The 12,862-nt window shown below is 44.0% G+C and overlaps 1 protein-coding gene across 1 annotated transcript in view; it reads left to right on the top strand.

Annotated features, from left to right (window-relative positions):
* LOC103918180 (unconventional myosin-X-like) overlaps positions 1-12,862 on the top strand; it is a 97,831-nt gene that overhangs the window by 42,281 nt on the left and 42,688 nt on the right. The window contains exons 13-21 of the mRNA XM_009325441.1: positions 66-212; positions 938-1,038; positions 3,236-3,302; positions 3,762-3,854; positions 7,555-7,623; positions 8,498-8,580; positions 10,025-10,133; positions 10,829-10,909; positions 12,359-12,483. Coding sequence (XP_009323716.1) covers positions 66-212; positions 938-1,038; positions 3,236-3,302; positions 3,762-3,854; positions 7,555-7,623; positions 8,498-8,580; positions 10,025-10,133; positions 10,829-10,909; positions 12,359-12,483 — 875 coding nt within the window. The remainder of the gene's footprint in view (positions 1-65; positions 213-937; positions 1,039-3,235; positions 3,303-3,761; positions 3,855-7,554; positions 7,624-8,497; positions 8,581-10,024; positions 10,134-10,828; positions 10,910-12,358; positions 12,484-12,862) is intronic.

Raw genomic sequence — 12,862 nt, forward strand, 5'->3', positions numbered from 1 at the left:
CCCATAGAGATTTGTGGTGCTTTCTCTTCTCCCTGTGACTCATTTTTTTCTCTCTGCATTTACAGGCAGCTGACTCCAGGGACTCCCTCTCTATGGCGCTGTATTCCCAGTGTTTTTCATGGCTCATTAGCAAGATTAATACGAAGATCAAAGGCAAGGAAAACTTTAAGTCTGTGGGCATCCTGGATATCTTTGGCTTCGAGAACTTTCAGGTCAGGATTTTGTCTTTTGCAGGATGGGTTGGTTTTGGAGATGTCAGTGCAAATGGGAAGGAATTTTGGTAGGTTTGTATCCTGTTTAGGTTAGCGTAGGGCATTCTGGGATTTCTCCACTGCCACTTCCCTCTGGGAGCAGCAAGATATATTTAGCTGCCCATTTCTGCCACCTATATTCACGTAGGCTGGTGTTCAAGGTCTGGTTTGTGACACAAACCCTAAGCAGATGTGCTGTGATAGGTAATATTGAAATTTTGACTTGTATACAAATTAAATGTCCAACTCCTACGTGCACGTTGTTTGTTTACATCTGTTTTGCCTCGTGTTGAGAATCTTTTGTGTAATGCTTCTGATTGCAACTGATGAGGGATGTATGTTGAGCAGCCGTATAGCGACTGCTCAGATATTTCACAGAAGAGAAAGCCCAGTGACCTAACACTTAGGGAATTATATTTCTTTCTTCCTAAGAAGAAGAGAAATTTGATTGTCTTTAGCATCCTTTACTACTATTTAGGCCTACTGAATTAACCTTGCATGAGCTACAAAAGCTGTTCTCCTAATGGACCTCCCCATACTCTCCTCCTCATGTCCATCGGAAGCTCCTTGCCTCTATGCGCTCTGGCTTTATTCCAGGCCTGACACCTTCCCCATTGCTGTTACAGCTTCTTTTAGAGCCCAGGGACAAGAATGTTAAGTGTTATAATCTTTGTTTCTTCTTACAGGTGAATCGTTTTGAGCAGTTTAACATTAACTATGCAAATGAGAAACTCCAGGAATATTTCAACAAACACATCTTCTCCTTGGAGCAGCTGGAGTACAACAGGTGACAAATGGAGGGAGTGGCCCCCCCATTGCTTTCATGGGTGGTAGAATGGAGGACATCATTCCTCCTTTGTGGTCTCCAATCTGTACTGCTAAGGCAGGAGAGGCAGCTGGGCCTTAGTGCAACCCTGACTGTGGATGTGTGCCTGTAAGCACTGTCCATGTGCTTTGCCAGCATAGGTCACTTGTCTCCAGACAAAAGATTCCCTTCTATCTCTCAGCTGAATTGGAAAATCTTGGGCTTTAACCCATTAGAACACATGGTCACTGTCCTTATTACTGACTTCAGCAATGATTTACCTAAGGTAATGGAGTTGTTATGCGGGTGGAATCTTGGTGTGTAAAAAGTAAAGTCCCTAAAGATAGATGGACAGATACCCGACAGCTCTTTCTGTCCTAGAGATTCCTATGCTGTGAAAAGGGCTCTTTTCCTCAGCAAAGAGATTTAAATCGGGCTGTTTCCTGAGCTTAAAGAGCATGGAGCCTTCTGCACAGCTGTTTCTCTTCCGTGGGCTTCGTACTGGATTGTATTTTGTGAAGTATCTGGGATGTTCTAGAGTATTTCTGCTTCTAGAGAAGGCTGCTAGACAAATAATTCAGTTCTTGCTCTGAAACAGAAGCCTTTATGTTTGTGAATGAAGCAATTGAATAGGGTCAGTGAGGGCAAATGAGAGCAGCCTTGTAAAAGGAGGCTGTTGAATAGGCAATTCATGAAATTCTAAAGATTACAAAACTGCAAGGCTATTTATGCACTCACTCACTTCTCAGGCCAATCCCACCATTGCAGGAAGCTTGTGTTAAGAATGGTATCATCGTGACAAAAGATTTTTTCCTGATGATTACATAGGAGTTTAAGTTCTGTGGCTGAACTCTGGAAAGAACAAGAGAATTTTATTATTGACTACTCATCAAGTTATTCTAGGGTGATGTGATTAAAGCTCATCTTTCACAGTATCAGCTCTGCTTCCTCAGGTTTAGTAAGTAGCTTCAAGTATTTCATCATTCGATTAGACAAGGGGTCTATGGCACTAGGGACAACTTGATTCATTTGTGATTTGATTTGTTTCAGAAAACTGCTCCCTTCAATTCTGGAAGGTCTTCTTGCTCTTAGAAGGAATCCAAGAGGTCTTTTTGTAAAAATATACGGCCTGTCTGACACCCATTGTTGCAAAAATCTGAAACACTGTGAACTGATATTTTTTTGTCATTAAGTGGATAAGATATTCTGTTTCCTGTGGGGGATAGATAGTTCTTTCCATTCTTCAGAAATTATTCCAGTTTGTTGCTTCCAACTGTTGCACACAGGTTTCTGAATGCTTTGAACCTGAAAGTATGAAGCCTAGGCTGAAGGGTTTGTAGACAACAGCTTCACTATCTTCAAAATGTTAGCCTTCACCTGAAAGGTGTCTGTATCAGAATGTCAGTAAGTAGCTTCACACATAACCTGTAGTCTTCCTTGGATTCCTGAGCAAGAGTTATTCCCAGGCTTCTCTGAATTCTGAAAACAGAAACGGCCTGTATTATGGGAGTATAAGAAGGGGGTAAGAGGGGGGAAAACACATTCAGCACAGATTTACAGAATTTCATGAATGATTTTCAAAGCACACTTATCGCACTGCTGTACCTACGTAGCTCCCATTCTGAAAGATGCAGGGCCACCCTATAGGTCCCCTGCATGTCAGGCCAAAGCTTATCTCTGTCACCCTCTTCAAAACTCTCCCTGAAAAGTTGCTCCTGTCTCTTCTTCTGGTGGACCGAAGAATTGTGGTTCAGTCTTCTGGCAGATGTGCTTCAGGCCTGCTTTCCAGAGTGGTGGGTCAGCAGTTGACTCTTGAAGCTGTCTAGCAAACTGTCCATTATCACCACCGCTTGGGCTGATGCTCATGACTCCTGAAAGAGCAACTGAGAACAACTACAATTTCTTAGTGCTTGGTGTGGAATTTGCTCAATGACTACAAGATAAGCATCAGTCTAAATCACTGGGATGGATAAGAAAGGCTGTGTCCTACTTCCATCTCCTTGTGTTAGCAGTGCATAGTGTGTCCTATTCTTTTTCCTCAGCCATGGCAAAGCCTAATTCCTGCAAATTGTCTTGAGTCTTGGGACAGCTGTTGTGCTCAGCTGCTTCTGTTCTCCTGCACCTCAGGGCATTGGATCTTGCATTTCACATCTTTGTTCTGTTTGTTCTTGACTGTCAGGGAAGGGATAAACTGGGAAGCCATTGACTGGATGGATAATGCAGAGTGCCTGGACCTTATCGAGAAGGTGAGCAGTTACCTGTGACACTTTCCAGGGATCACAGCAGGGGCTGCTGATTGTCTTGAGACCTTCCCTGGGGTTTCTTGGTTTTAAAAACAGGTAGTTGCTTAGAATCTCTTCCCATTGTGACCTGGCAAAAGTATGAGCTGTTCTAGCCATAGTCCCAGCTCAAGAAAGCAGATCTCTGCTCATTGTTGAGAATAAGCTTAGGGAGGGTGTCATAGTTTTAGACAGGGAGCAGCGTTTAAGTAAAACCTTAATGTGAATTTTTTATAAATAATCTCCACTTATGTTGTGCTTGCTGAATGCATTGACAGGCCAGAATTCTGCTTTCAGCTCGAGCTTTGCTGGGTTTAACTCAGGGGTTATTGCTCAATGTGCTGTCCAGATCTCCAGTTCTTGGCTTGGTGCTGTGTAGTTAGAGCTTTTGCTGACTGTAAAAGCCTGTCTCTTGTTTGGCTGTAGAAACTGGGTCTACTGGCTTTGGTGAATGAAGAGAGTCGGTTCCCCAAAGGCACAGACAACACCCTTCTGGAAAAACTTCACAGCCAGCATATGGTAAGTAAGAAAATAACCCAGCAGGCAAATAATCAGTATGTTAGCCCCATCAGCATTTCAAAAACGAAAGTGAAGGTTTTGTTGATGTAAAAAATGTGCTTTGTGCAGGAAATCTAAAATGCCTTAGGCCCAAACCTGCGTGTGTTTAATAAGGCTGCACTGAACAAAAGTAATATGTGAAGAAACCTGCAAATGGTCTCTTGCGTACATAGAGAGAGGGAGCATGCCTTCCACAGGCTATGGGTAGGGGAGATTTGAATTTGTAGCATGGGATGGAGATCAGGTTCTGCTGGTCTGCGACGGGACACGAGGCAGCACCCCAGGCACAGGATGCGGCTGCACAGTGTGCGTGGGTTTCTCCTGCCAGCTGACTCACAGGAGTCTGCTCCACAGCACATCAAATCTCTGTCTCCTGGGGCTGGGGACGGCTTTTGTCTCATGACTTTTAATGAAAGTTCTCTTATTGTTCCTAATTAATTAAATTCTTTCCTCCTCTTGTATTCTGCACACAGGAGTAGAAGGGCTTTTTCATGCAGGTCAGAAAGTTATCCTGGGGACACAGAAACCACAGTGAGATCACTGTAGGAATCTCTTACCCTGTCTCTAGTACAGCCAACACTCTGTTCTTCTTAATAGCAAATAGACTGAAAACAAAGCATATTAAACCTCATAGCATGCACTTAGGGAATAATTTACTACTTCAGTAAGAACATTGTCAGCTTATATGTTTCCTAGGCCTCTAATTCAGGCTTCATCCAAGCCTGAAAACATACAAATTTGTATCCTTTATCAGACAATTTTTTTTTAATTGGCATAGATGCAGATATCCTCATTTTTCATATTTGCATCTAACTCTGCTAGCAATACTCATGACTACAAATTGGACACAATAGCAATGACTTCTGGTTGGCTATTTACGCATAGTTTTGTGGAAATATTTCCTTTCTTTAGGCTTAAATTGATGCCTTCAATTTAGTCCGCTGTGGCTTTCCCTTGTATTAGAGGTCAAGGTATATGAGAATTCTTGATTTACCTTTTTTATTGTTGTTGGTATTTTGTTACCTTTTAATATAGAACTTATGAATATTTTTAATACATCACGTCTTTTGAATTTTCTTTCTGAACTGCCCCAACCTCTTCAGTTTGTCTCCAAATGGAGAAATTTCAAAGCTCCTCCTTCTTTCTGCTGTTTGTCTCTGAACTCCTCTACATCTTTTCTCTATTCTTTTCTGAGATAAATAATCAGACCAGAATGCAGTTCCCTGCATAGGTAAGAAGGTACCTGTGGTTTATTGTACAGCAGCATGAGACTGTTAGTATTATTTTGCATTCCTTTATACCCCACAACATTTTGGTTGTTATTTTTGTTGATTTCTGTGCATTGAGTAGCCTTTTGATTAAGCTGTTCATAGTGTCACATCTGTCTGCTTTGAGGGGATAGCAGTTAATGTGGAACCCTAGGGAGCTTACAAGAGATGGAAGAGTCTGAGGAGTTGGACTGCAGGGAGGAATAATGAAGTAGATGATAGTGCTCTAGGGTTTGCATTTTTTAAAGGTGAAAGTGTTTTTTGTATCAGTTAAAGTCTCTAGTGCTGGCCAGAAGAGCACTGGAAGGCATCCAGCCAGCATAGCTGGAAAGCCTGAAGGACCTTGTAAGAGAACTAGCCCTCTTCTCTGTGTTTTCTGTGGGTTGCAATAGGCTTAAGGAGGAAAAGCATAGAGCTGGGATTTAAGAGAATATGACCTCTGATACAGCTGGGGAGAGGAGCAAATGGGAGCAATGGGAGAAGGAACCAGAAGTGTTGGAGGCACGGGTGAAATGTATGGGCTTTGTAGAGAGGGGGAGGAGAGGAGGGTGCCAATCCACATGAGAGAGTCAGTAACAGTCATGTTTGGAGTGGAAGAGAGGGAAGTTTGTGGCTGGAAAAAGATGACTGGATTGGGGAAAGGGAAGAGCAAAGAAATGGGGTCAATTTGAAAAGGAAAAAAGGCAATGAAAAAGTTTTCAATAGCACTAACAAATTATCAGGGTCAGAAGCCGTCCACCCAATACTGCTAAGAGAACTTGAAGACGAAAGAGCTGAATTACTAACAGTATTGTGCAACATCTTACTTAAAATTTACTTAGTACTTGTATCTGAGAAGGTAGGAAATTAGTTTAATTTTTAGAAAGTATTCTAGGAAATTATAGGCCTGTAATCCTTATCTCACTATTGGGCAAATTCACAGAATGTAAATGGTCAGTTACCTCAATGGAGTGAGGCTTGTAAGACTGTCCCATACAAGCACTGAGACGGCAGTTTTCTGATGATTCATGGGGCAAGGCTGGACTGTGAGGGGCCTTATGAGACAGATTGGGTTGTAAAATGAAAATGAAAAGCAGTGTAGGTAAATGTAAAATGGTGTGTCTGAAGGAAAACAGTCCCAGTTTCACATTTGAAATGATGGGCCCTGAGCTGATCACTGCTCTTCAGGAGCAAGACCCAGACAGATGCTGTGATGGATAGTTCCATGGAAACATCAGCACAGTGCTCAGTAGTAATAAAAACCCCAAATCAAGTATTAGAAATTCCTAGGAAAGAAACAGAATAAAAGCAGAAAACATTGTTATGGCACTGTATAATCCATGGATCACCTGCACTTCGAACAGTGTACAGCACTGGGCCACTCCACTCAAGAAGGGGTTATATCAGATCTGATAAACAACAGGTCTGGGACAGCTTCAGTGTTATGGAAAACTATGTTGAAGGGACCCTGCAGTGTGGAGAAAAGATGACTTAGGGGGGATGTGGTGGGTATAAAGGTCACACATGGCTCAGAGAAGACAAATGGCACTAAAGGGAGCCAGGCTTAAAACCAACCAGCTGTAGTTCCCTGTGCGGTTGGTTGAGAGCTCCCTGCGAAAGGACACTGTGGATGCAGGAAGTCTGCATGGGTTCAGGTGTGGAATGGGCAAGTATTTCAAGGAGAAATCCACTTGGGGTTACTAGTTAGGCAGACCTCATGAAAATAATTGGAGTTTGAGAAAGTATTAGGATGAAAGTATAATTTACTTGCCTTATTCTTACTGTACCCTACATAGCCACTGCTGGAGGCAGAATACTCAGCTGCCTGGACTATTGGTCTCAAGCAGCACGGCTGTTCTTACATAGTTAACTGTTTTCATAGAACAAAGAAAGGAGGGGGAAAATGAGAGAGTAGAACAGCTAGTAAGAGAAAGAAAAAATGAATATTGAAAAAAGGGGAAGAGAGGTGCAAAGAAAGATGAAATATAGCGGAAGACAGGAGATTGGTATGCTATTTTCTTTGACAAAGAAAAGATGTGTAGGTGTTCTGCAAAGCTGCCATCTTCCCTGCATCCTGATCCCGTGTCCTGCACCACAGGGTTTGTGTGGAGCCCAGTCTCCTCAGGTGTCAGACACGCAAGAATTAACATTTCATCCATGGCATGCCTGCCCAACCTTGATTCTGCAAGCCCTTGCTCACATGAGGAATGCCTTGAAGGGCTGGATTTTTCCATCTTACTGGAATAACATATTTGTAATGTAACTGCAGATAGCTGCAGCAGATGTGGTCGGGCTCTGCAACAGCTAAGGTCCTGGCCCATCCCAGTGTTGTCATAGTCATGGCAGAGTTCCTGACTGAGCCTATTTATTCTTACACCGGCATTATAAGACGACTTCTTTTTCTTTCATTTCAGAGCAACCACTACTATGTGAAGCCTCGGGTAACAGACCATCAGTTTGGCATAAGACATTATGCTGGGGAGGTAGGTGTTCATGGTGTATCTGTGAGATGCTTGGTGTATCTTGGGCTTGAGGTCCTGGATTTTAGATTGCAAAAATCAAGAATATCTCTGAGACCTGTGTGTTTCCGCACAGTTAGTGCCCCATACCAGAGCACAGGGAGTGTGATGGGCTTACAATAGCATGTCATTCTCCAGTACTATATTCTCCAGCTTGGACGTTTATTTCAGTTTCTCAGGTAACTTTTGGTTTGGGGGATAAACTCCTCTTTACTTCTGTTATTCATGTTGTCTTTTCTTGGACATTCACAAACAAACAAAACCTGAAGTAAAAGTCGCAAGGAAAATTTTACTTTTGGGGAGGAGGAGAAAAGGTTAAATACCTATTGCAAAAAGGAAAAGGTCTCCAAGCCTTCAAGGTTAAATGCTGCTCTTTGTTGTGGAGAGATATGGAGCAGATGGAGGTGTGTCAAGGGAGGGCACCTGCACACTAAAGAAGGGCTAACCTCCTCCTAGAATCATATCTGCTGAGCACCAGTGGTTGGGAGATCAGGGCACTGGGTGGCATAGTTAGTATTTCCTGAAGCAAATGGAGTACCTCACACCTTGCAGAGGATTTCCCCCCACACACACCCCAGGCAAATCTCTGCAGCTGTTTCACTTCACTCCTGTTTTTGAGGGTTTTTTGTGGTGTTTCTTTTTAATTGATGGCTAAAAGCCACTTTCTTGCCAGTAACTGCAGAGCTCTGGAGCTCTTTGACCCCAAAAATTCAGATCTTGGCACATGCCTGCAGCGTTACTGTGTAGCTCTGCTGGAGGTCTTGTATATTGGCATGTTAATGTAGAAATGCTTAATGGTTTGTATGGCATTGTTCTAGTGGCTCTGTCTGCGTTGCAGGTGCTATATGATGTGAGAGGCTTTCTGGAGAAGAACAGAGATACCTTTCGAGATGACATTTTAAACATGCTGAAAGACAGCAGGTATGCCCCCCTTATGCTTGTGAGGAGGCCACATCTGTTGGGCTGGACTAAGCCACATTCATGTAATAACCAGACCAAGGAAAGCAGTTGCTTTTGTCTGAGCATCAGGCATCATTCTTTATCATTCTTCTCTTTGTGCTTAAGTGTCCTGGCAAAAGAAAGGAGAGCTGGAGAAGTCAGATGAGGCACAGATTTAATCAGTGCTCCTGTTGTCCCAGTTTTGAAAAGACCTATAAAAGCGTGACAGAAATCCCTCCAGGCAATGCTAGTTTTCTCCCTCCTCTCTTCTCCCTTTCCTCTTCTTCCTCTTACCTCCCTGTCCTAACAATGGCAAATTTGCCCCTGAATGAGTCAAGGCTCCTTGCCATGCTGTCAAATGCCAGCCTTTGTACAGAGGCTGCTTGTTTTCCAGCCTGCTTGTTAGTGGAGAGCTCCCATCCTTATCCTGAGCCAGACTGAGCCCTTGCTGTGGGACCGGGCATGGCCCCTAATATATCCCAGTGCTGCAACATGACCCTAGAGAAATGAGCTGTCTTTGACCTTGAGCAAGGTCTGAAAGACAGAGGTGGGGCCTAGTAGAAGGAGAGAAGCATTTAATAACATGGCGGACCCTAGAAGTTTTTGAGTAGCAACTCTACCAGATGCCTCTTACCACAGTCTATGTATTGCCTTTGGGCTCCAGCCTGATGAGACTGTTTCAGAATTGCATCTTCTCTCAACCCTGCTGCAGAGTTTGCACTGTGAGCAGCCTTGAAACAACCTGAGGGAGCTGAGAGTATGAGCTGCTCATAGCTGCCTTACTTGGACACTGGCATCTGGGGAACATTTTACACGGGGCTTGAAGCCAAAATTGTGGTCATCATTGTCCGGCATAATAGAAGGACTCAAGGTTTTTCAACAAGCCAGAAAGGGAAATTCTGCTAGGAGCAGTCATAAAATAAACTGGCACAAGCAGTGCTGGAGAACTTTGTGCAACTTCCTAAGAACCAGGACCACTGTCTAAGGAGTGGCAAAATGGTGGAAGATTTACCAGAGCTGACCTACACTGAGGGTAGCTCTAGAAGTCCTCTGGCCACAGAAGAGCTGTGGTTGCATGAGCGTGTCATGGGTGCTAGCCATGAGAGCTAGGTTGGGAGGGGCATGACAGCACACAGTCTAGCTGGAGTACCTTCAAGGTAGTTTTGCCTGAGGGGAGGTGTCCTAGCCAGAATGGAGATCTTCCCTTGTGTAATATCCTGCTTGACAGTGTGAGATGGGGTTTCTGGCTTTGCAGCCGAGTGTGGCATACAGGGCAGCCCACGGGGTCTGGGCAGCCGCATTGAAAGTATTAATTTCCTCACTGAAATGCCCAGCTGAACTGCCTCCTGCAGACACTCTGTGGCAAGGGACAGGGCAGTAGCTGAGAATGAGAGCCATCTTCTTTAAGTCTTTTCTTCTCCCTTAGGCTGGACTTCATCTATGACCTTTTCGAAAGAGTCTGCAGTCGTTGCGGTGAAGAGACACTGAAGATGGGCACCCAGAGGCGCAGACCGACTGTCAGTTCCCAGTTCAGGGTAGGATGTTTTCCAAGAGAGCAGCAGGCTTCTGGGGAGGAGCAGATGGGTAAAGCAAGGCCTGCAGCCAAGAGGAGTCATTCATCCTTGTTTTGTGTCCAGCACTGTGCAGGAATGTTGTAGCGCTAAAAAAAGACAGTGCCACTGCCCCAAGGATTTCTGTCTGGTGTAAAATGTGAGATGCTAAGACTGAGCAGGGTGGCAGAGCAAAATAATACTTTGCTAAGTATATGAAGTTCTTGAGGTTTTTTGATCTTTCACGTTGGTTTGGTGTTTCAGCTAAGTGTATGTGTCCTTCTAGGCCACATCTTTTACAGGTATAGTGGCAATTCCAATAAAACCTTATTGGGGTGACCTTGCAGGTATGAATCTCACACCCCTAGATTGTCTGCAAACCTTCTGTTAGTTTCACAGTTTTAGTTTCCTATATTTAAAGTTTGAGAGACTTGCAAAAATAACTCACATCAACTATACAGCTCTGAGAACAAGGATGGCCATATAAACAATGTTAGAGTAAACTAACTGTGTGGGTATGTTTCAGACAGGAAGGGATCTCCTCGGTTATTAAAGTTTTGGTAGTCAGAGTCAAAGGACATTAGGAATGGGAGGGCTGCATGAAGACCCTACTGCATCAAATGTAGCCACTTCCCTCCTATAGTGACTGATCCTTTGGGTTTTGTCTTGCTGCTTTTTAGGATTCTCTCCATTCCCTGATGGCCACGCTTAGTACTTCCAACCCGTTCTTCATCCGCTGCATCAAACCAAATACAGAAAAGGCAAGTCTGTCTTCCAGCAAGATGTATGCATGCGACACAGGCCTTCATGAGCACTCATTTGCACAAATGCCTGACAGGTGCCTCTGTCAGGGTCCAAACTGAGCATAAGAGCAGTTCCCCCTCACCTTCCCTTTTTCCTTCTGGTTGTTTTATAGCTGAGGAAAAATACACCCTCCTCCTGGTAATCAGATGAAAAGACTGCATGCTGAGTGTGATGTGATATAGAATCATAGAATCATTAAGGTTGGAAGAGACCTCCAAGATCATCGAGTCCAACCGTCAACCCAACAACACCATGCCCACTAAACCATGTCCCTAAGCGCCTCATCTACCCGTCTTTTAAATACTTCCAGGGATGGTGACTCAACCACTTCCCTGGGCAGCCTGTTCCAATGTTTAACCACTCTTTCAGTAAAGAAATTTTTCCTTACATCCAATCTAAACCTCCCCTGGCGCAACTTGAGGCCATTTCCTCTCGTCCTTTCGCCAGTTACTTGGGAGAAGAGACCGACACCCACCTCGCTACAACCTCCTTTCAGGTAGTTGTAGAGAGCAATGAGGTCTCCCCTCAGCCTCCTTTTCTCCAGGCTAAACAACCCCAGCTCCCTCAGCCGCTCCTCATAAGACTTGTTCTTCAGACCCCTCCAGACCCAGATATAGCCATTCCAACCTCCTTCTGTGCTTATGAAGCCTGGAAGATGAACCAGGCTTGTGCAGAGCCCAGAGCTGTGGTAGAAGAAGCAATTGCTCCCGTTTGTGGTGCCTCTAGACAATTTGTTCTGGAATGCAGGGCTTGTGCGGTAGGAAGCGTCTCCTGCAGGTCCCTGGCTCTCAGGCAGGGGAGGTGGACGCTTCATGAGCAAGTCACAGTGCTTAGAGACAGGCTGGCTCTCGCTTGTATTGTGAACTGTGACGGGAGGATATGCTGCTAACTGCATTGTGTGGGGAGCTCTGAACTGATCATTTTTTTGTGTGTGTTTTGAAACCGTGTATGATATGGCAGAGGAAAGCCTGATGGGGATTTTGTGCCAGAAAGGAATTCTGCAGTTTGTCTCCAGTTTGACTGGAGAGAGACTGCAAAGAGAACTGAGTCATAGTTCTGCATTTTGTATGTGTTAATGCATTATATCATTGCTTTACTGCCATGATCCGACTATGACAGCAGTCTGCAGACTGTTTTTTTCCAGGATCTGCCCAACTCCCTTTCGTCCCTTTTTCTGCACCATGCAGTGTTGTGAGGTTGCTCTCCCCTTGACCCAAACTTCCCCCTTTTCACCTGGCATGCCCAAATATGCAGGGTTGACTTTCTACAGAGAAACGGATATACAGCCCGTGACTGTCTGTGCTCAGAGAAACAGTCACTGTTCAAGTCAGCAAAGAAGTAATACCAAGATCAACACTTATTCTGTCTCTCTTCTTATTTGTTTTTGAATCTGGATCATTATGTAGGCACCGAACCTCTTCAGTCCAGATGTGGTGCTAAATCAGCTCCGGTACTCAGGGATGCTGGAGACAGTGAAAGTTCGGAGAGCAGGTTTCCCTATACGGCGTCTTTTCCAGGACTTTCTCAGCAGGTAATTGCTATCATTGTACCACATGCTGTAACAGCCCCAAGGTATACGATTCTATATGTTTGTTCCTTCTATAACTGCTGTTACTGATATGGATAATTTGTGGGATGGTTTTCTAACCATGCCCTTATTGCCCATATCATAGACTCATTTGGAAGTCCTTTTGGAGACTCGCCTTTAGGGTAAAAGTCAGAATGGAAAAATAGCCAGACGGTCCATTTTTTAAAATTTTTTTTGTAGCTTTGCCATAGATTTGCTTGTGTGATGCTGTGAAACCCAGCTGGTCATAATACGTAAAAAGAAAATATCATACTTAAAACCTTTAATCTGGCAGGCTGAAGCAAATTTTAATGGACAGTATAGTTGATGATTAATATTGGAA

Source organism: Pygoscelis adeliae, unplaced genomic scaffold, assembly GCF_000699105.1.
Source record: "Pygoscelis adeliae isolate BGI_AS28 unplaced genomic scaffold, ASM69910v1 Scaffold106, whole genome shotgun sequence".
NCBI lineage: Eukaryota > Metazoa > Chordata > Aves > Sphenisciformes > Spheniscidae > Pygoscelis > Pygoscelis adeliae.